This window comes from Tupaia chinensis, unplaced genomic scaffold, assembly GCF_000334495.1.
Source record: "Tupaia chinensis unplaced genomic scaffold, TupChi_1.0 Scaffold000100_1, whole genome shotgun sequence".
Lineage (NCBI taxonomy): Eukaryota > Metazoa > Chordata > Mammalia > Scandentia > Tupaiidae > Tupaia > Tupaia belangeri.
Genome location: NW_006159564.1, coordinates 3,294,618 through 3,319,097, shown reverse-complemented (window position 1 = coordinate 3,319,097; position 24,480 = coordinate 3,294,618). Strand labels below are relative to the sequence as shown.

The window sequence follows — 24,480 nt, the reverse complement described above, 5'->3', positions numbered from 1 at the left end:
CGCTCAGTATTGCCTCTTCAAATTTTTATACATGAGAGGTGTTCAAGAACTTTGGGGAAAATGCATAGCATGTAACAAATTACGCTTAGGGGCCAGCAGTGACACGGTAATTGGGGCAACTGAATTCCACATGACCAACTGCACAGCTTGAGTCCCAGACCAGCAGGCTGGAAGAGATGCCAGACATGTGTGTGCTGCACAAAATCCTGAGAGGAGAAGGGAGAAGGGATTACAGCAGGCCATCATCCCTGATGTGCTTTCTCACTTTCTCTCTCTTTCTGTCTCTTTCTCTCCAGCAAGCACACATGCCCTGTAGCAAAAATAAATAAATAAATAAAATACAATAAAAGATCAATATGGAAAAATTATGCTTCGGGAGGACCAGCAGGTGGCATATGGTTAAGGTGCTAGGCACTCCCACATGGTCAAGCACATTTTGAATCCCGGAACTGATGGCTTGCTTTCTCACTTTCTTTCTCTCTCTCTTGTCAAATTAAAATAAATGAATGAGTAAATAAAGTTAAATAAATCATTCTTTTTTTAAAAAAAATTATGCTTCGATTTCAGAAATACTTTTCCACCAAGATAGACAGATTTAATTCCATTTTCCAGGAACTTTTTGAAGACCACTCCTCTTCACATTTATCTACTTTTGCAGCCTAAAAATTTTATCTTGTTTACTCTGACCAGTTCATGACCCTAAAGGATAAACTAATTGAATTCAGAATTCATGCCTGCTTTCTCTGTATCCCAATAGATACAGAGAAAGTCAATAGATCTTTATAGGATGGATGAATAAATTCTACTTTCAACTGTCTAACTCAATACATGTATCCACCTTCGATATAGAGATTGGTTCCTGACATTTGATAACCTTTCAGTTCAGATCAAATTCAGCAATTTAAAATGAAGTTGCTTAAAACATACTGGCATGAGGAAAGGGCAGTCATCCGCTCTGCAGAGCTTGGTAACGCAATGTAGGAAGACAGTAGACATCTTCTGATTCTTGTGTTTCACGAATCGGAACACTTCGAAAGAAAACCGGCCACGTTGGCTCCTGCCATTTTCAATGACGGTAGTCTGAGGATCTTTGTCACAGCTACATTTTAGGGAATGTGGAAACAGGACGTCATTGCAAAGTACCAACCTTCTGGAAGTTGTAAATTGATTCTGACACTATTAAAGGTATTCCATTACATTAAGAGCTAATAGAACCATGCCATGTCACTGATATTTAATAAAAGCATAAGTTAATTCAACAGAAGTGACAAGGGTAATCTAGGTTATAAGATTATACAGATCAGTTTGTGATTACATTATTGCTGTCAATTTTAAAGGGATCACTTTCCTATGGTTCAAAACCTGAAATATGAAGCACATATGGTAAAAAGTCTCCATCTCGAGGTCAGTCAGGTGGCATGGTGGTTAAGGCAGCTGGATGCATGGTTTAAATCCTGGACTCAGCTGCTTGAAAAAAACACACCAAGCATGTGTGTGTTCATGCCCAAAATCCCAAGAGAAAAATGGAAGAGATGGGATTTCTCTCTCTCTCTCTCTTTGTCTCTGGCAAGCACAGATGCCTTATAGCGAATTTTAAAATTAATAAATTAATACATAATTAAAAGGGAAAAAAGTCTCCACATTATCTCTGCCTTTGCCTTTACCATTCCATGGCCACATAAAAGCCTGCCTGATGTGGTCTCATTTACTTTTGCATCATCCCAGGGTACGTGAGAATAGAAACAGAAGCAATGCATTTTTATTGTACTCCCCGTTAAACAAATGATAACACACTGTCTACACTGCTTAATATCTTGCCTTTTCAAATTTAATAGTGTATCTTAGATATTTTTCCATATTAATACTTAGCCTCCTCAAATTTGGTCCACAGGTGTGTGGTGTTGCATGGTTGACATGTGTCAGAATTTACTTAATCCATTCCCTATTTATATAGATTTGCATTTTTTAAAATCTTTGCTTTTTAAAAACAACAATAATGAGTAGTCTTATAATACATCGTTTCAAACATATACAGCATTACTTCTAAAATATATCTGTAAAATCATGTAACAGATATGGCCACATAGCCCTCTATAAATATTCTACTTTGGTCTTCACCAGAAATATATGAAAGCAATTCTTATTTCCCCAGAGTGACAACAATTAAGTATGCAAATAAAATGTTGAAATAATCCCTATTTTAGGTAAGAAAAAACTATCACTACATAATCTTAATATACATTTTTCTTTTTTCTTTTTAAAGATAACTTTATTTATATATTTATTCATTTTAATTTAATGAGAGAGAGTGAGAGAAAGCAGTTGCAATGTTCAGGACTTGAACTGTGGTCGGCTATGTGGGAGTCTAACGTTCTTAACAACCAAGCCATCTGCTGGCCCCAATATACATTTTACTTAATATGCGTTTGTATATACTTTTATATTCAATGGAGCAATTTGTGTTTCTTGATCTGAAATCAATGATGACCTTTGCAATGAAACAAATTCTATTGTGTTGTTCTTTTTCTGACTCCTACGGGTTCTTTGTGTGTTAGGAAGATGGCTCCTGTCTTGCTAGATACATTTCAAGTTTTCTTTGTTGTTTGGCTTTATGTATTTCTCTGTCTCTCTGTGTGTATGTGTGTGTGTCTGTACAAATTTTATTTTCATGTACTTACATTTTCAATATTTTATTTTATGGCTTCTGGTATTTTGGATGAAAATAATTTCTTTAGTCCAAGATTTTAAAGGTATTTCACATGTTACTTTTTTTCCCCACATGTTTTATTCTGTAATTTTAGAGCTTAGGTTTTACACTTAATCTATTAATAACTGCAGGATACTGTGGTGTGTTAAGTGAAGTATACATTCATTTTCTTTTTCACGTTTTTCATTGTCTGGCACTGTTTTTTTTGTTTGTTTGTTTGTTTTTAGAGAGATTTTTGTTATAAGGCACGTGCGCTCACTGGAGAGATAAAGAGAGACCAAGAGACAGAAAATGAGAAATCACTCCCCAGAGGGAATGGTCACACTCAATCCCTTTCCCTCTTTTCTCTTCTTGGGATTTAGGGCATGCATGCACATGTGCTCAGCATGGGTTTCAAGCAGCCAGGACCAGGACTTGAACCTTGGTCAACTATGTGGGAGTCCAGTGATGTAACCATTGCACCATCTGCTGGTCCCCTGGCATATTTTTTTAAGTCTCTATTTGGGGGGCAGTAGGTGTTGTAGTGGTTAAAACTCTGGACTTACACATGGCCCACCTCAGTTCAAGTTCAGGACCCGGTGGCCTGAAAATCACGATGGGAGTGTGTATGCGTGCCCAAAACCCCAGGAGGAGAATGAAAGAGAAGGGATTGCAGGCATAGCCATACCCCTTGGGAGGTGATTTCTTATTTCCCTCTCACTGTCTCTGTCTCTCTCCAGCAAGCACAGGTGCCCTATGATAAAAAAAATCTTAAAAATAAAATATAATTTTAAAAAAATACATTTTTTTAAAATCTCTGTTTGTGAGTCCTGCATCAGTGGCACAGGCAACCAAGCCCAATGTGTGACGACAGAGCCACATGGGAGGCCTGGTCTCAGATCTTGGTTGATCCCAGACAACCTGAGCACACTGGGTGCAAACACACACCTGTGATCCTGGCTGACTGGGGAGAAGACAGCAGCATGCCAAGACATTGTCAAGGGTCCCTGTCTCTTTGTCTCTCTCTTTTTTTTCTCTCTCATGAAAGAAATAAATTACATTAGCTTAAAAAAAATCTTTTTCTCACTGATTTGTGACACCACATTCTATCATTTTCCCACGTTTTGGGATCTATTTTCTCACTTATATTCTGATAACTTTTGTCTACACATTTAACTTTGTGTAATATCACATTCCTTTAATAATTTTAGAGCTTTTCTTAACTATTATATTTGGCAGGGATATACACTCCTCATTTCCATGTTGATTCCCTCATTGTCTTTTTGTATTTTGTAAAAGATTTGCCATTTATTCTGTTTTGTCTTGATTAGATTAGCATGTGATTTTAAAAAAAAAAAACTTACTTTTCTTAATTTATTACAAAATGTTCACATTTTCAATTTTTATCCAAGTTCTATTTTAAAATGTTTGAACTTCCAAGTAGAGGAGATTTTTGTTTTGTTTTGTTTTCTAATATTATTACAAATTGCTACCTCTCAATATATAGCTTGCCAATATGCAACTTAGAATTCATGTATCTTTACTTAATTGTTGGCCACCAGAAGTAAGTTTCCTGAGAAGTAGATAAAATTCTACAATTTTTATTGTATTTGTGACCACATATTTCTATATTTATCTTAGCTTCCACTTCATTAAATTTTGTCCAGGGAATCTTTTCACTATGTCAATGTAAGTTTCATTTTAAGTTAGGAAAATATTCCTAGATTATATTTTAAAACACTCATTCTATTATTTTTGCTTTTATGGGGGGTCCAATTGTGAATATTATACATATATCAAATTCCCTTTACCTACCTTTTATTTCTATCTTTCTTAATTCTTTTTTTAATCAATATTTGTTTCCTTTTCCTTTTTTTTTTTTTTTAGGTTTTTGCCATAGGGTACATGCACTAGCCAGAGAGAGACAGAGAGGCAGAAAGAGGGAAAGTGAAAAATAACCCCCCCCCAGGAGGATGACCACACGGCAATCCCTGCTCCATTCTGTTCCTGGGATTTTAGGCACACACACACACATACATTCACACAGTGTAATTTTCATGCTGCCAGGTCTGGGATTTGAACCGCAATGAATCATGTGGGAATATAACACCTTAATCACCAAGTGACCTGCTGGCCCACATTTGTTATTTTTACCCTATCTTTCCCATAGTGTGTTTTCTACTGTCTATAATTGCTTGAATACCTTCTAATTATGTCTTCCTTTGTGTAATACATTTGGTTCCTCTCTATTTCCACCTATTTTCTTTCTTTCTTTTTAGTTTTGCCAGAGGGCACATACACTCGCCCGAAAGATGGAAAGATGGAGAGAAAAAAAAAATCCCCCATGGGGAATAATCATTCCACAAACTCTTCTTGTCTGTTTCTACCTCCTTTCAGAATTTTGGGCACACACATACACACACACACGCACACACACACACACACACACGTCCAGTGTATTTCTCAAGCTGCTGAGCCCAGGGCTTGAAGTATGAGGTCAGCCACCTGGGTTCTGACTGCTCTAAGCACCAAGCCATGAAACTAGCCCTCTATTTCCACCCCAGGTTCTTCCAGCTCCTTTTAACATTCTTATAGCCTTACCTTTTACTACCCCTACTTACCTAAGTTCTTATAATTCTATCTTCATAACTATAATAACTTTTCAATTTTTAAAATTAATATGAAAATGTTTAATTACAAATCGTTTTAAATTTTTTCTTTAATTTTTTATTTCAATTTTTTATACATTCAATCACATGTTATTTAGCTTGCAAAGTGAACATTCCAACATGTGTACATTTCTCACCAGTCTGGCTAACAATACTGTAAAATTATCTTCAATAGATAATAACCCATTGTTTTGTCCCATAAGTGACCTTGCCTCTCTATTTTTCTCCTTAGTGTCCTTCCTCATGCTCTACAATGTCCCATGTCCCATGAATTTGCTAACCATCCTATTTGAAAGACTTGGATTTAACTAGATCTGTTGTTTTAAAAAGACCCCTATGACATCATGGAATGATAAGCAGAGCTCTCTCTGTTTTACACCAGTTTTCTTTGAATATGGTACAACTGCATGGCTGAGTTTTCTCTGTCTCTCGAAGACATTTATGAGGGTTTTATTATCAGCCCTGTAGTTCTCAGGTTCATTCACTAGTTTTGCAATCAACAATAGAGCCCCTACCTTCCCATGTTATTTCTTCAGCTTTAGAAGGTGTACTTTTTTTCTTTTTAATTTATTACTTATTTCTTTAGTGAGAGAGAGAGATTGAAAGACATCATCTCCAAGAGGGTCTTGATGCCATACACCCTGATCTTTAGACAACCCTGGATCCAAAGCACCCATATTCTGGGCTTCCTCAGGGAGGCTTCCAGACCTGAATCTGGAACTTTCCCATGTGCATTACCCTTGCAGAGCATCATGCTTTTGCACTGCACCATTCTCTAGGCCACTAGGAGCTATATTTTTGCTGGTACTGTAAGGGATCTACCACGTCTGAGGTTCTAAGAACCCTCTACACCTTCATTCTTCTTATTTCCCCAGTCCAGGTGACCACTTGATCTCAGCCCTGTGCTAGTGATCCCCACTCAGAGTAGTACCCTCTCTTTCCAAGTTTGCATTTTTCCTGCTCCACTAGGACCCCTCAATATATACTTTTCTTCTCTCCTTTTCCTACCACTTGTATCCACATTGCTTCTTGCAAATCTCTCTCTGCACTGTTAATATCCTACTGATATTAACAGCTTTTACCAATGTTCACATATTTTTAAATGTCTAGATTTCTTTTTTCTCTAAGATTCACAAAAAGTGGCATTTGGGGGACATTTTTTAGTTACCTGATTCACTCTCTATAGTTTCCAATAAGAAAACTAGAGTCTGAACTAAGCTACCACCATATTCATGCTAGAAATCTAATGATCATATTACAGATTCTCAATGTTTGATCACTATAGAAAATTTTGGAAAATGAAAGAAATGTCAAAACAAAAGTACCTCTAATTCTGCTACGTGTGCATAATCACTATGAACCTTCAGACTTTTATCTTCCTGTCTTTTCTATTATATAAATGAGGTCCATCACATATAGGAATGTATAGGCTGATTTCTTTCTCCCTCACATTTTGATATATTTCAATTTTAAGGATCACATATTTAAAAGGACATAGATACCAATAAGACATAAATGGAAAAGGTAAAATAGAACTGACAACCTTTTCCATTTAGTAAATAACTTTATGTGATTGGAAAGCCTGAGTGAGCTCCCAGTTTATGGGTTTTCCATAGTTCACCTATCCATGTTCTTACTGCTGAATACACAGTTTAGAACTATGTTTTACCATTTTTAAATATCACTGTTAGACAAAAACATCATAAATATTTAAAAATATACTTTACTTCACAATTTATAAAATAGAATAAAAAATATTAAATCTTTGAAAACTTTTGATACATACCCATTTTCCCCCAAAAGTTGTTGCCTAAATGAACACTTCCTTCCAGCAATAGGATGTATGAGTGTCGGTGTGACCACGTCCTCTGATTATTATCGTAACCTTGACTAGCCAATCACAATGTCTGTCTTTGGTTTCCCATTAAATCATCCCCATTCCGTGTCAATAAGTTGCAGTGATCTGAGCCAGCTGCATTTCATAAGCATGATTAGAAGCCATTGCTTGACTTCAAGTCTGTTCTGTTGTCAGATAAAAATGCTGAAAAGGAGCTGGGATGACTGAATGGGTTTATGATCAATGTCCCCTTTTCTCAAATGTAGATTACATGCACTCTATCACTGTCTTTTGGGGAATGAAGTTGAAGTTATTGGCTCTGATAAAAAAGGAGTGGTAGGCTCTATTATGGCTTCATATTAAATACTGATAAATGAACAAAAGTATTTTGGGGTCTAAATTACCAAGACTATTACTTTGATTTTACACTCCTCTGACATATCAGACAGTCTACTTACAGATAAATATGCAGCACTTTCCCACTGCCTTCCTTTTCTTTAGAATAATATCCTAACCTTACTTTTCCTAAGACAGTGAACTATGTCCATATCTCTTAAACATGAATAAAACACCTTTGGTAAATCTAACTTACAACTCTCATTCAGCAATAGCCTTATCAGCATTTTGTGTTCTCAACATTTATACTTCCAGCTTTGCAAGAACTAAAAGTTCAAAATATATCATTTAAATTCAAAAGTTAGAAGAATACTCTATAATTGGTTTACCTGAGAGATATTCTATTTCACCTATCTACTGCTGGGTTGTTGGTATCAATATAAGACTTAGACACTTACCTCAGGAAAAGATCATATCGAATTTCATCATTTGGATTCCCAGATGGGGTCGTGTAGCAATAATCCATTAAGACATTCCATCTGCAAAAAGCAGCAAATATAAAATCAGAATCTCCTTTTCAGTGTTGGTTACTGATTCAAAAGAAATCAGTATTGGCAAACTTTTTTGTGGGGGGTGGGGGGTGGAGAGGTTTTGCTATGAGTGTATGTTAGTCAGAAAGAGAGAGACAGGAAGTGAGAAATCATCCCCCAGGGGGAATGGCCACACCGCAGTCCCTTCTCCTCCATTCTCCTCTCGGGATCTTGTGTACGCAAGCACATACGCCTGGAGTGAGTTTAAGCCACTGGGTCCGCAACTTGAGCCCCGTTGACTACATGGGAGTCCAGTGACATAGCCATTACGCCAACTGCTGGTACCATTGACAAACATTTTATCCATTTGAATAGAGCTTTTTATTACTTGTAATTTGCAGAGGCTTCTTATGTATTGAAACTTTCTCCTAAAATCAAGATATTTAAAAATCTACAACACATTGCCATCTCCACATCAAATGGAGTTAAGGTTAATCTCACACGTACACACACGAAATTTGTGTACAAAGCAACAGAGTGATCAATGTCTGAAGAAACTAAACCCAACAGTGAACTACATAGATGTACAGATACTTATTTGTTTATTCTGAACAATGGCCTTTGTTTTCAGAAGTGATTTTTTTCTAACAGAAGACAAAGAATATAATACCAAAAACAGCAAAAGAATTTGGTGTATAAATTATACAGCAGAATCTGTGGGAATGGAGAGCCTATAATAGACAATGTGTTAGGTAGAGGAAAATTATGAGACAGATACACACCATTCCTCCACAAAGCCAGGTTGTGCCTGTATTTACCACATTACTTCATTCCAACTCTGAGTATTATAAAAAAATACCAATCCACTGAAGTGAATGCCAATCAAATGAAAAAAAATCTGCATTTAGTAAGACAATTTTAAAGAGTCACATGAATCTATCAGTCGAAATACTGAGGGAGAAAATAAAGAAGAGGTAAATTTCTAGCATATTCTAATCTCTTCAGGATGTAGGGTTTAAATAATATATAGGAAACCCTAAGTCAATCATGAATGTGTTAAATGTTTTAAAGATTATTTAATTTAATTTGTTTGTTTATTTTAACAATCCCCAGAGAGGGACAGAGTAAGAGAGAGGAAAAGTGAAAAAGCAAGCTACCAGGTCTGGGATTCGAACTGCTTTTGGCCATGTGGGAGTCCAGTGCCCTTAACCACCATGCCACCTGCCAGCCCCAACTTACATGTTTTATGTAAGGCAGGATTATATTAGCTTTTGAGTTTCATTCAGGTTGAGTATTCTGAATTTTTGATACTTAATTGATTTTAGTGTTTTTGTTTTTTTTGTTTTGTTTTGTTTTGCTTTGCTTTGTTTTTGGAGAGGTTTTTGTTATAGGATGTGTGCACTCGCCAGACAGAGAGAGACACAGAGACAGAAAGCAAGAAATCATCCCCCGGGGGGATGGCCACACCGCAATCCCTTCTCCTCTGTTCTCCTCTTGGGATCTTGGGCACACACTCACACGCGCTCGGCATGAGTTTTAAGCCACCAGGTCCAGGACGCGAACCGTGGTCGACTACATGGGAGTCCAGCAACATAGCCATTACACTAACTGCTCTCCCAATTTTAGTGTTTTTACAGAGAAATTTTGGGGACAATTTCATATCGTTTTGGCTTAGATCTTTGTGGGAAGATTTCTTTTGTTTTTTTAAATTTGTATTGAATAATAATAATATACATACATAAAAATGCACAAATCCAAAATATTCACAAAATGACTGCATCTGGTTTATCATCTTTCATAGAAAGAAATAGAACATTCCAATATTCCAGATCACTCCATGCCCTCTTCCAGTCACTACCCTTTTTTATTTATGGGAAAACTGTTATTTTCCAATTAATGGCATACAATGAGTGTCTCTCCTTAAGTTTAGTAATTTGTAATTTCTTTATATGAGCATGCCTAAATGGTGTGGTAATGACAGTATTTTTCAAATTGAATTTAAACATGAATGAGCTAACTTTATGACTCAACGAGGCTTTAGGCAGCCAAAATGTTTTAACCAACAAAAGATAAGAGTTTGAAAATACCTGCCATCCAGATTAGTGGCTTGTACAGCTGCAAATACTTTGGTTTTCAAAGGTAATCCTATACTTGGAATAATTAACTGCTGACTGTAGGTTGAATCCTAACGATGAAACAAGAAACAAATTATCATTAACTCCCAAGCAATAGCATGCTTACTCCTTAAAACAATGTTATAGGGAAAAAGAGAGAAAGAGAAAGAGAGAGAGGGGAGAGCATATATCAACACAAAAGTACAGAACCAACTCCACAAAAAATTTATTTAATCCTGTTTCCTTAGCAGAACTGATTTTTAAACCATGTCCATGTAATAGTTGATTTCTGTACATAAATTTTTTTGTTTCCACATTTAATCATAAATGGTAATTAATGTTTGCTGGATTAAACTATATTCAATGGTCAGTGGTTACTCAATTTGTTAATATTCCATGGTCAATCTATAGTTTACATTAATATTCCATTAAAAAATGTGTTAGTGGCTAATATTACTTAAATTTATTTGCTTCAATTTAAGCACAGTATTATAGGGGGTAAAGATCTTATAACATTGATAATCTTTCATTTAACTGATATCAATTATATGGCAATTTGAAATTATCAAAATTTATTTGAAAAACAAAAAAGAGATCAGTCCATTCTTCAAATTCCCAAAATGTATGCCATAACATTTATGCTTTTCTCCCCAATTTGCAGATGAATAAAGCAGCAGATTATAAATGAGAATTTTATATTGATAGTGAAGAAACCAGAAAAAATGTAGAATGCAAAAAAATACATAAAAATTTAACCAGTCACATAACTTAACATAAAGGCCAATTGCTTCCCCAAATTTATTCTCTGAGGATATTGCCATGTCAGAAAAGAAAAGTTTTAAACTTAATTATGAATTTTTTTTTGAAGAGGTTTTTGCTATAGGGCGTGTGTGCTCGCCAGACAGAGAGAGACAGAGAGACAGAAAATGAGAAATCACCCCCCAGGGGGGATGACCACGCAGCATTCTCCATTCTCCTCTCAGGATCTTGGGCACGCACGCACACGCACCCAGCATGAGTTTAAGCCACCGGGTCCAGGACTCGAACCATGGTCAACTACGTGGGAGTCCAGTGACATAGCCATTACACCAACTGCTGGTCCCCTTAATTATGAAATTTAAAGTCATCAAAGAATGGCAAAATATGGAGCATACAATGCTTAGAAGATTAGAAAGAATGAATATATTTTGAATTTTTTAGCTTAAAACTTTGGTTGATCCACTTTTGAAAAAAACATTTATTTCTCTTAGTATGATTTCTGGTTTACACATATTTGATGTACATCTTTGAAGGGTACAGTATGGTTTTTCAAAGCATGCATACAGTATGTATTAATGAAATCAAACATACAACACTGACCATAGTATTATGTTGTGTGCATTTGATAATATACTAGTTTTTCTTTTTGGGGGGAAGTGTGTATCAAAATGTCCATATTTTTTTACTCTATATGTGAAACATTTCATTCCCCAATAAAATCAGATAAAGGATTATATGCAATAGTTGGAAACGTCCTCTTCAGTCTTATTCTAAACTTATGTGATAAATGATAATACCTTTTCTAACTATGTCTGGTAGGTAACATCTTTATTTATCTTTCTGGCTCCCTTTTCAAATTTCTTGATTCCGCTTCATTAACTATATCGCGTTTTCATCTAATATTTGCATATATATTGTCAAAAGAAAACTTGTTTTCAATACAAGTGTTATTCTGCTGACTCATTCGCAAATGACGTGACTCAGCTATGTCACAATGATTAACCTTGGTGGACTTAATTATGACCCAACAAGGTTTTTTATTCCTTTTGAAATTACTTCTAAAAGGTAATTTTCTCACTATATTCTGTATGTTGTCTTACTCTTATTAGTACTCTATTGTCCCTAAAATCAATTATATGTATTTTAGTCTTTGTCCAACGTTTTAAAAATATTCACAATTACTGTAACCCTTTCTCAGATTTACTGTTTTTGGACATGCACAGAAAACACTAACATGTATATACACTTCAAATACACAAAAACGTTCTCACTTTCCATTTCCACAGAGGAGAGAACTGATATATTTATATTACATAAAATAAGGCCACAGATCAGTTTGAAATTCCCTGTATATGTGCAAAATTACACAATCAATATAAGTCACTGTTTTTTTTTTACAAATGGAGTTATCCTAAATATACTTACTGAATTGCAGAACAAATAGAATTAAAACAATTGTGCTATATCTAAATTGGTGCAACTTTTTCTTTCCAAATAACAAACAAGAGAGTAAGAGTAGTAGGTATGTAATTTAACCTTTCATCATTCCTAAAGGTTAGCAATCACAAACTTTGCATAGAAATAGGAAGACAGGGCCCCTACAGATATAACATTATGTTTTACGTGAAATGTTACAGTGAAATTACATTTGATTAACAATATATTGATATTCTAAACAAATAATAAAAATAATTTCTGAACAGTTAGAGAAAATATATCCATTTTTTTTTCTTAGGTAAATTACTAATTATTTCATGTCCTATAATGTAGGAAAATACTATCATGGCACCCTGTTAAAAAAACTTTCAGTGCACCAGCACCAGGCTGCATGGTGTTTAAGGCAGTGGATCCCACATGACCAACTGGGCAGCCCAAGTCCCAGACCACGTGACTTGAAAATCATGCCAGGTACATGTGTGTCCATGTCTCAAAGCCTGGGAGGATAATGAAGAAGGTTTGTGCTGTGGCCATCCTTCAGAGGGAGAGGGATTCTATTTCATTTTCCCTTTCTTTGTCTCTTTTTCTATCTCTCTTAGGTGAGTACATTTACCTGTAGCAATTTATTTTTAAATTTAGTTTGGGGCACTAAAACTGTATGATACATTTCATGATGGGCACTTGCCATTATATAGTTCTTAAAATCTATAGACCATAAAATCTATAGACCAGGAATAGTGAACCTAAATGTAAACTATAGACTTTAGCTAATAATGTATCAATATTGGCTCATCAATTGTGAGAAGTGTATGACACAAATGCTGAATATAAATAATAGAGAAAATTGTGTGCAGAGCAAGTGGGCATATGTGGGAATTCTATGTATTTTCTGAAAGTTTTTCTGTAAAACTAAAGCTACTGTAAAACTAAAGAAGTCTTTTTGTTAAAAAAATAAACAATTACAGCAAAATGAATTCTGCTAAAAAAATGGTTACTGAAAACATTTTAATTATTTTTTTAAGTTAACAACTAATAATGCTTTTATCATAAACTGATTTAAAATGAGAGGTATTTTGGTACCACCTGTTTCATACAGTCTGATATTGAAAAAATGGTTTTTTTATCACCATGGAATTAAAATATTAAGGTTAAAATAAATTATAGGCTTTTATTTAGCATTAAGATTCCAAAAACTCCTTGAAGGCTTATGACTTGTTAGCAACGGGGCTACATGACCATTCTTACTGCTAAAGGAAAGACTTTAATAGCAAAAGCTCTCTTCAGACCTACATTTCTAACTTTTGATTTTCTGCTTTTTCAGTGAAAGAATAGTTTAATTTCATAGAAAATAATGGTACCATAAAATGCCATGTGGATTTATTTCTCACTTTTTTAAGATTGGGAATTCTCATCTTTGTCTCACTCAATTATAGTAAGAAATATTGAATTCAAACTCACTTCTACCTCGAAGAACTTACAAATATAAATCAACAACTAGAAACTTTATAATTTAAAGTTATCCATATAAATATCACTCACAACAATAGTACATATCTGACCATCTCAGGAACAAATATTGGCATGTATTTTCTGAGTATTGTAGAACCAAGTAACCTGGGAGCTTTTCTTTGCAGAAGAAAGTTTAGAAATGACAGAAAGGCAATCTTCATTCCAACACATTTTAATTTGTTGTTTAGAACTCCGTGGTGTCAGACTACAAACTTATAAACATGATTTTTTTTTAAATGTCTTTGGAAAATGTCCTACTACAATATTTATAGCTCATTATATTCAAAGTATAAAGCACTGACTTTTAAATCAGTCGCATGAATTATAACTGGCTGCCATGATGACATGAATAATAATACAAAAATCAGATTCATAATTTACAAAAATGTTGGTTGATAGATTGAAAAATTGATATTTAAATCAGGCATTTAAAATGTATGAATAAAAATTTTTAATCAACATGAAAATATCATTTGGGGGATTAATGTTACAGTTATAAATAGAAATCCATGTATTTTTCACGTTTTGCTGCCACCATTGATATTTACATGACAAAAGTTTAGACAATGCTACATAGTCAATCCTAATTATTTCATGCGACAAAATTGTCATCAGCCAAGACTCATATTAAAAATATTAACACATTCATCACCAAGGGTACTCCTAGAGAAGCATCATTTGGACTTTTTTTTTTAAAGGTTTTCACTCTAGGGCGTGTGCACTCACCAGACAGAGAGAGACATAGAGACAGAAAGCTAGAAATCAGCCCCCAGGGGCGATGGTCACGCCGCAATCCCTTCTCCTCCATTCTCCTCTCGGGATCTTGGGCACGCACGCACACGTGCCCAGCATGAGTTTTAAGCCACCAGGTCCGGGACGCGAACCATGGTCGACTACGTGGGAGTCCAGCGACATAGCCATTATGCTAACTGCTGGTTCCCTGGACTTTTTTTTTAATCTTTTTATCACAAAAAAATAGTATTTCCCAAATCTTGACCCTGACTATAACTATACATGCATAAGTCAGTACATATAAATATAGACCAATGCTTGGAGTCACTATTACAGAAGCACGTTTATGCTATATAATTTTAGCCATGTTTCAACTTTTAGAAAATTTAATAGAATTTTTAGGATATTTTTATCACTAAGACATATGAGTAAATATTGCCAAAGTATAATGGGGTTAATATGGTTTCAGTAGAATTTTCTATAAAAGCCGTTCACAAAAATGGCTCCTCACAGCAGTGAAAGAAAAAATAACACCCTTCACCCATCAACTTACGTTATAAAGAAGCAGGTTCAAAGTACTGACAAATGTGCCGTTGTTTTCTCTCACAGAAATAGCAGCTGAAGACCTAAAACAGATTTGAAAAAGAAAAATATTGGTGATATTTTGTGTCAAAGTTTCAGTTACACCTGGGTATTAGATTTAAGGCAATGAAACTCTTGAGTAAGCTTGACACACTTTTAACTAGGCCTAGAGTGAGCGTACTCTTAAATTACTAAACAGATATATAATCAAAAAGCAAGTGGGATCAAGTAAAAACAAACTGTTCTGTATGATCTTTTCACTTATAAAGTCTTTTTTTTTTCATTTTGTATTTTATATATATGAAACCTTTTGCAAAGAAAATTGACTTCATAAGAACTTGGATCTTATGCAAATACATTCATTTATTCCATTAGAACAGAAGATGCAAGAGATCAGAGCATTCGCTTTACTTTGTTCACTGCCAGAACATTGCATGGTAAATAGTAGGTGTGTATTAAATTGAATAATGAATGGATTTCCATGGACACTGAAACTCAAAAACGTGTTCAGTGGTGGGTGGGACAGAATGAGACATGGTTCCCTCTCAACCTTTCATCTTATTGACTCAAGGTCTTTTCTTTTCTCATGTTCAGCTTTGAGTCTTACTTTGACCAAGGTGTTTATCTACATTGTATTAATACAACCAGCTATGAATACTTAAAAACTAAAGCAAAATGTGTACTCCACATTCCCTCATAACTAAGATTAAACAAAAACTCGGACTTCATAATGGCAAACCCCAGAATTGGAGAGGGAAAGTTTTAGCTCAATCACCTCATTTTGTGAAAGACATTTCACAAATCCAGGTGATTATGTTGTAATACGGATATAACCCTGTCCTGGTGTATATACTCTTTGAAAACACTAAATGAATACTTGACTATTAACGAAGGGCTCTAACCTCAGTTCATGTCTAGAGCTCCTTGGTTCTGGGTCCTGCCACTTTTCCTGGGGAATCACTGGAACCCATGACGGTAATCTTGGGTAGTGGATTCTACTACACCCTACGGGGCCTTCAGGGAGCTAAGAAACTCAAGGCAGACCCCTGAATGGTTTGAGCCAGTGTGTATGTGTGTGTGTATTCTGAGCTGTATAGGTCATAACAATTAGCTGGAGATTGATAAATGATATATACATAGATAAAGATAGACTTAAGATGGTCCTATTACATTGTTTGAGTTTGGCTATGCTCCACAAATCCTGCTATCTTTATAAGTCTCTCAAGGACAATAAATGACTCAAATATGAAGACAATACAATAAAGTAAGAAGGAAATGTGAACTTACGAAGCAAGCTGGGTATTATTAACCAGATATTCCAAAGGATAACTACAACTAAATTTGTAAAGAAGCCCAGGTAGATAGCTGATGATTGTTGGTGGATCTGGAGTATCAATATATCCTGAAATATTTCCTATTTGTACTGAAGTTGTATTTCCATAAGCACTGACTCCAGGGATTGTGGATACCTGTTAGAATGGTAGATCAAGTTCAGTGATTAAATGGTTGGGCATAAATCTAAGCACATCCTACCCAAAATAACACATTAGACCTGATCACTTTTAGAACAGTGTTCAGCTGTAACACAGTTTTGAAATTATAGAGTCATAATGCAATTTGTAAGTAACTACCTGTCAATTGAAAAATGACACCATACTCGTATTTCATAAATAAGAAAACAAAGAGATCATAGGATCAGAGAACTCTAACAAGTCATTTGAAAAGACTCCTGTATTGGGTTAGCCTGTAGCCAAGTGGTTAAGGGAGCTGGGTCCCACATGGCTGACTTCAGTTCAAATCTCAGTCCAGGGGGCTTGAAAAACACGTGAAAAATGTGTGCATGTGTGCCCCAAGTCCTGACAGGATAGAGAAATGGAAGATCACATCCCACTGGGGAAGGTGCATTCTCCCTTATCTCTTTCTCTCTCTATCTCTCTCTCCCAATCTCTGTCTCTTTCTGGAAAGCAAACAGACCCTCTGGCAATTACAAAAATGCTACTCATGGGTAAAGTTCAAAATTTCTGGCATGCCTTAAAAGGTCCCAGTTACACTGGCATGACCCTGCTTTTATTGTTAACTTTTTGTTTCCCACCTTGATTAATAAAATGCTAGCCCCAAAGCCCTTGTTTCTCTGGCCTTTATTTATGCACACTCCTTCAACCTCCTCTCTCCCCTCCTTCACCAGGTGCTGTTCTATCACTCTCTAGGGTCTTATCTTTCCTGGGAAACTTCTAATTCTCCCACATGCCATGTTTATCCCTGTCATAGCAGGAGCCAACGTGCAATGAGCAGCCTGCCCATCTGACCCTCAGCCATAATCGGAGCTCTTTTGGGGAAAGTCCCTCTTGGTCTTGTTCACCTTTGCATAGCAGGGACCAGCATCTTGAGGCCCAGAAAGAATTTGTGAACAAATGAATTAAAGTCACACATTTTCTGGAGTTTTATCTTTTTAAGATCTTCTTCTTTGGTTCAAGGAGAGTCTTATTTCTTTCTACAGCAATAGTTCATAAATGGGTTTCAGGGAGATCATGAACTCCAAGAAGTTAAGTGCATATTTTCTTGGATTGCCTAACTTTCACTGGATTCTCCAATTCTACTAAAATTGAATAACCACCCACCATTGTAAGAATAATCAATAAGATTCTTGACTTTCATAAAACTAGAGAGGGACACAGCTTCTTCTTCCATGTCAGATACAATATGGAACTCAATAAATATTTAACAGATATTACTGAGCCCTGTAATATCTAATTTTCAATAATAGAATAACCTTTATGTGTGAACAGCACATGGGCAAAGCTGAGGCAATAATCTAGCTGATATATGAAAGGGGCAAAAATCCTCATAAAGGAAAACATTTTTTCTAATCCAGTGATTCGGTAGTCTATTTTTTGCATAAAGGAATGCCCTTGAAAAAAGCTGATGTTGATGAAAGCAAAAAATAGATAAGCAAAGATTCCCTTTCCCCAGTGCTTGCCTAATGCACTAGCTAAACATATCAATTCTGTGAAAAACCACACACACACACACAGACACACACACACAGACACAGACACACACATTATTTTTATGAGAGTTATTTGTTCCTTCAACAAAGTAAAAAGCATACATGCACACAGATGCTTTTCCTGACTTTTTCCTGAATTGTTTTCTAGGAAGCAGGGCAAGGTGACTTAGCAGAAAAATCACCATGAAAGAGGGTTTCTAGGCACAGTGGGAGGAGGGGAAAGCTGTTCATCTCCTTGCAGGCTCCCTCCCTTCACAAGAACAGCAGGATGTGTAATAATCAACCCTAGTCACTCTCCCGGAGGCCCACTTCATAATCTCTCTGCACACAACGCTGAGATGAATAAACGTTTTTAATAAAAAGAGTCAACAATACCCAAGCTGCAGGCTTGGAAATGGCCATGGGCACGATATTCTAACTGCCCTCTGGGAAAAGATTAAAAAGGAGATTCAAGGAAATCTCTTTTCCCTGTCTTCCATCTCCCAGCAAGTTTTAGAAGCTCTGCCTTAAAATAATCAAGACTTTCTCCTACATCCTAAGCAACGATTTATGAAGAATAAAAGCCAGCTTTTCCTTCCTCACTAAGTGGGCACGCTTATTGTACCTTTTTGTCTTTGCTAGCTTTACCAATAAGGTTATGTTTAAATAGGCAAAATGAAAAATTATACTAAATCCATTTTAGTGTAACTAATACCGCATCACAATATATTCACTCCAATTAATTTCAATTCCCTGGAGACGCAATTTCTTATTCGATTCTATTTTTGGCATCCAGTGCATTAATAAATAAGTGAATTATGTGGACTAGTAGTTCTCATCTTGGATGGCAATGGTTGATGAGATGTTTTGATTCCCACAATGACTGCAGAGAGTGTGTTGCTGGGATTTCATGGCAAGATCAGATATGAATGCCAAGGACAGTACTACACCGTAGAACACTTCACATCAGAAATACCCACAGTCCTTGTACAAAGCCCTGTATTGATCACTCAGTAGCAAACATGAAAGAAGATTTCAGGTTCCCATTCTATCTTTCATCTTCCTGTCTCAAGGAGGCCACTAAAGCAACAGGCTAAATGGTTCACTGACAAACTCACCCACATTGTTCTTATGATCAGATAGTCCCGTAAAAAGTATGAGGGATATGGCTAATGATAATCTATAGAGAAACATCGTGATGGCTCGCACAAAAGAATGCTGCTTGGAGTAGCACAACTGACCTCAGTCCCCTCAGCTGCCCAGCTCCTATACACAGAGCCATTATCGGAAGACAATATTACGTATTTGGGAGTTCAAGCCTCTAACAGGCAAAATAAATTATGTGTCCAGTTTGACTGAAAATTTTTTAAAAAGATAGATTTGGCTTCTGTTTATTTCATGTAATGGTTGGTTATTTTAATTTATGACCCCAAACCTAGCACACAATTTCATACTAATCTTACCACTAAGTTGTTTCCACAGCCCTCCAAAGTGCTGAGATTGATGATGAAAATGACCACGGCTGGAAAGGTGTTGTTATTGATGAACCCCCTGCAGTGGGAATCCCCATGCCTTCCGTTCAGTGCCAGATCTGTTTCAGAATAACCCGAGAAAAGTACTGTGCAAAAATTAATCTTCATCGTAATGGCCTGCACCCCACAGTACACATTGATGTCTCTTTCAGCTGAAATAAAAACATATTGAAAAAAAAATATATATATATATATGTCACAAAAGCACAGTAGAAAGCACACGAATAACTTTGATATCCCCTGACATACTCAGTCTACTCCTTAGTTTGTTTAACTCATTTCTGGAGTTGAATATACCATACTCCAATGTTCAAGCTATTAAGAAAAGTAGCCAGGAAAAATAGTCTTTTCTGTAGTTATTTATAATGATATGTTTCAGTATACAGAGTGTAATTTACTATTTTTTTTAAAAAAAGTTTTTTGGTTTAGGGTGCATGTGCTTGCCAGAGAGAGAGAGAGACAGAAACAGTAAAAGGGAAAGTGAGAAATCACCACCCTGGGAGGATGACTACATCACAGTCTCTCCTTGGGCATGCATGCACATGTGCCAGGCATGATTTTCAAGCCACCGGGTCCAGGACTCAAAACGTCATTGACCATGTGAGAGTCCAACGAAGTAACAGCTACTTCATCTTCTGGTCCCTATTAACATTTACTTATGTCTGGTGTTCAGTGATGCACATTAAATGTCAGTCTAGTATTGGTGTATAATCACAGAATTAAGTGGAAAAAAATCAGGTTACTGAAGAAATTCAGAACTAGAATGACGAAATTATTAAGATCATCTATATAGAGTAGTGAAAGTCACTATAAATGATGCATTTTCCCAAGAGTAAGGAAGAAATGGCTAAAATTTATTCTAAGCCAAACTGTTAAGTAGTTCGGTATTTGGTAACCTATCTGATCCAAGATATAGAAACAAAAGCCATCCATCAGAATCCCATTTTAGAGAGAAAGACAGTGAAAATCATGTGCTAATATTACAAACAAAACACATAGCTTGCTCCAAGAAAATGTTGCCTCAGTAAAAGGAAAATTTTCAAGCCACCGGGTCCAGGACTCAAAACGTCATTGACCATGTGAGAGTCCAACGAAGTAACAGCTACTTCATCTTCTGGTCCCTATTAACATTTACTTATGTCTGGTGTTCAGTGATGCACATTAAATGTCAGTCTAGTATTGGTGTATAATCACAGAATTAAGTGGAAAAAAATCAGGTTACTGAAGAAATTCAGAACTAGAATGACGAAATTATTAAGATCATCTATATAGAGTAGTGAAAGTCACTATAAATGATGCATTTTCCCAAGAGTAAGGAAGAAATGGCTAAAATTTATTCTAAGCCAAACTGTTAAGTAGTTCGGTATTTGGTAACCTATCTGATCCAAGATATAGAAACAAAAGCCATCCATCAGAATCCCATTTTAGAGAGAAAGACAGTGAAAATCATGTGCTAATATTACAAACAAAACACATAGCTTGCTCCAAGAAAATGTTGCCTCAGTAAAAGGAAAACACCAGCCATGGAAACGTAAAACACAATTCGCTCAGCTCTCCATGACTCTATGCGTTAACCGTGATGGGATCCATCCCAGGTCTGTAGAAAAATGAGCATGTGTGCATACACCCACGCACAAGATTTTCATATCTCTAGTCATTTTTCTACAGATAAAAAAACAACATGAATATAGAAAATGGAAAGTTTGACTGCTAGGTAATTCCCCAGCGGCAGAAAATTTTATTTTTATCAGTTTTGGTAACTATTACGAATTGGATTGTGCCCTCCCCTCAAAAAAGATGTGTTGAAGTTCTAACCCCCAGGAGCTCAGACTTTATTTGGAAATAGGTTTGTTGCAATCTATCAGTTAATATAAAGTCATATTGGAGGAGGGTGTGCCTTTAATCTCATATCCCTCGTGTCCTTCTGAAAGAAATGTCTTGTGAAGAGACAAGGACTATGTGAAAACAGGGTGGGGTGACACATCTGTAAGCCAAGGTGCACCCACAATTGCCAGCAGGCCTCTAGAAATTAGGAAGAGACAAGGCAGATTCTTTACGGGCTCTCCAAGGGGACCATAAGCCTATTTTGACTTCAAAACTCTGCCCTCCTATGCAATGGTAAATTTCTATGGTTTTAAATCACTTCATCTGGGGCTTTTTATTACTGGATCCCTTGAAAACAAATACAGTAAATGTACCACTTTTATCACCCAGTTTTACCAATTTGATAAAGAATCTGAAACAAATCATCAGGTTTTTCAAAACATATAAACAAACAAAAAAGTGATTTTGCTATTTGGAGACATGAACATTAATGTGTAATGGAAGAAAACCAAGCAAAATAAAGACATTTTTGGCAAATGATAGGATGTTCATTCAGATAATATGCAAATATCAATCAAGATTTTCAGCATAGAATTAGTTTGCTTAAGTAACTCAGTTCTAATCTAAGAGGAGAAGTATTCAACAACATACATCTTTGGAGTATTTATTCTTACACTATTGTTTTACTAGCAAAATTTGGAATATTTATACTCTGCATTATTTTTTTGCTAGGAAAATGAGTCATTTTTTTGTGTGTGGATGTGAGTAAGTAAAGATGGACATTTTAATGTTTAGTAATAATTTTAGACTCCTTACGATCAACTGTAAAGGTGGAAAATTTTCCCATGGTGAAAAATGTAGGTATTAGGCTAAGTGTTACAGAAAATTCCAAGTAATATTTCCTTTGTTAGTGGAAAAATAAAATGCATTAATTATGAGGTAATTTTGCTAATATTGATATTAATACCATTTTATACTAGGGGAATATTTCTATAGATTTTAATAACATTAACTGTTTAAATCCAACCATACATTTAACTGATGCTCTTTCCAAAATAATATAATTCACTTTAACAAAGTTTTATTGAGTATCTACAACTCAAAGTATATCTTATGTATATTTATTTTCCTCCATCGCATGCTACTTCCTGGTCCGCGGTGTACTCTAGTGAGTAATTAATCACATGAAGTACTGGAGCAATAGATTGCCCTGAAGATTCGAACAGTATCAGTCCTGTTCTCAAGTACATTACAGTCTATTTGGGAGACAGATAGTTAACTTGGTTCACATTGACAGAAAGACTCCATGGAGTTCTGTAGGGTGACATAGAAAGCCAACTTCATCCAGACCAGCTGGTAAGAATATCCTCGAGAAGACGGCATTGAGCTTAAGTCCGAAGTATCAGTAGGTGTTAGCTACATAAAAGAGTGAATCATTCATGACACCAGAAGGAACAGCATGACCGATCTAATATTCTCAGGCTGGTTGTGAACCAGATAATTCCATCTTTATGGTAATTTAAAATATAAAGGAAAAAAATGGCAGGAATTAGGTCAAGTGGCAGCAAACAAAAGGTAAGACTTGGGCATCCTTTATATATGTAGCGGTCTCTTTAAGGTAACAAAATGTCTACCTGAATGTCAAATCAAATTCTCAACTACTAGAGAGTTCACTGAGAAATTGTTTTATGCTCTGTGAAATAGAGAGCAGATACCATTGCATTACTAAAACTATCATACATGTTCCAAAGTGACTGTAAATCAATAAGTATGTCACATAAAAAGAGGTATCATTCTCTCACTTAAACCAAGACTTCAGCTTCCTCACCTCAATTTGAAGGGATTAATTGATGTTTAGAATATGTTAATAGTGATTGCTGTGCACTGATTGCCCTGACAAGATACGGAATTCTCTTCCGTTTTCTGCTTTGTAACTTGTAACCCCTGCGATAGAACTGAATTGGCTGCAAGCTGATGCTACTTGAAGATATGATAACAACCAAAAGACGTTTTATAGTGTAAGAAAGAGATCTGCTCAAATCCATCCTAACCCAGTTTTTCTAAAGACTTCTCGCTATTCTTCAGAGAAACACATTATATCCTGGTTGTAGATACTAAAGACCTTGACACAACATAGCTTTACCACTTGTGAGGCTTTGAGGAAAACATAAATGATCTTTGAAGTTGCCAAAGAGCAGTGTCTGCCAAAAGTAGTTTTTTTTTAAGAGTTCTGAGTAATAGTTGCCCTCAACAACTAAATTTTTTAAGCATTTTACAAGCCAGTGCCTGAATCGTGGCATCCCTTTGAATAATACTTGTTCACAAAACAATCTAAAGAGTAAAGGCTAATGACAAATATTAGAAAAATAAATACCTTTAGTGGACTGATTTTTAATGTTTTATGTTTAAAGATACTAAATGTGTTTACATAGCAGGCCTGCCTGCGTAGTTTATGTGCAGTTATATTGACGAAATAACTTTCTCCCCTGATATTTTAACCAAGCTAAGTGTACCATTGGAGGTTTTTAAAATAAAATATTTCATTGTATTATATAAACAGAATGTTTCATACAATATTCCTTTACATCTATCAATCAGGCAACAGGTTTGACTGTCTCAGATTTTTTTAAGTTTTTCAAATTTATATCTTATTACACTGTCAACCCTCTGTCTCACCATTTATAAAAATGTGTTCTGGGATTGTAATCTCTAGGTAGTAAGACTCTGTGAGGGGTCTGAAAGAGACCCCATCTGAAAGAGCTGGACATGGTGATGCCCACCTGTAGTCCCAGCTATGTGGGAGGCTTAGGCAGGAAGATTACTAATTGTGAAATAGCAAGAAGTTTTCTAAAACACTTCATCACACACACTCACACACACACACATACACACGCACACACCAACACAAAGTAAAAAAAAAAAAAAAAAAAAAAAATCCTCCCTTGAG

The 24,480-nt window shown here is 35.7% G+C and overlaps 1 protein-coding gene across 1 annotated transcript in view; it reads right to left on the bottom strand.

The window, feature by feature from the left end:
- Positions 1–24,480, bottom strand: part of ZPLD1 (zona pellucida like domain containing 1) — a 55,246-nt gene that overhangs the window by 11,571 nt on the left and 19,195 nt on the right. Inside the window, exons 3-8 of the mRNA XM_006143586.1 lie at positions 19,641–19,861; positions 16,479–16,660; positions 15,163–15,235; positions 10,146–10,243; positions 7,987–8,067; positions 928–1,099 (exon numbers count right to left, since the gene is read on the bottom strand). Coding sequence (XP_006143648.1) covers positions 928–1,099; positions 7,987–8,067; positions 10,146–10,243; positions 15,163–15,235; positions 16,479–16,660; positions 19,641–19,861 — 827 coding nt within the window. The remainder of the gene's footprint in view (positions 1–927; positions 1,100–7,986; positions 8,068–10,145; positions 10,244–15,162; positions 15,236–16,478; positions 16,661–19,640; positions 19,862–24,480) is intronic.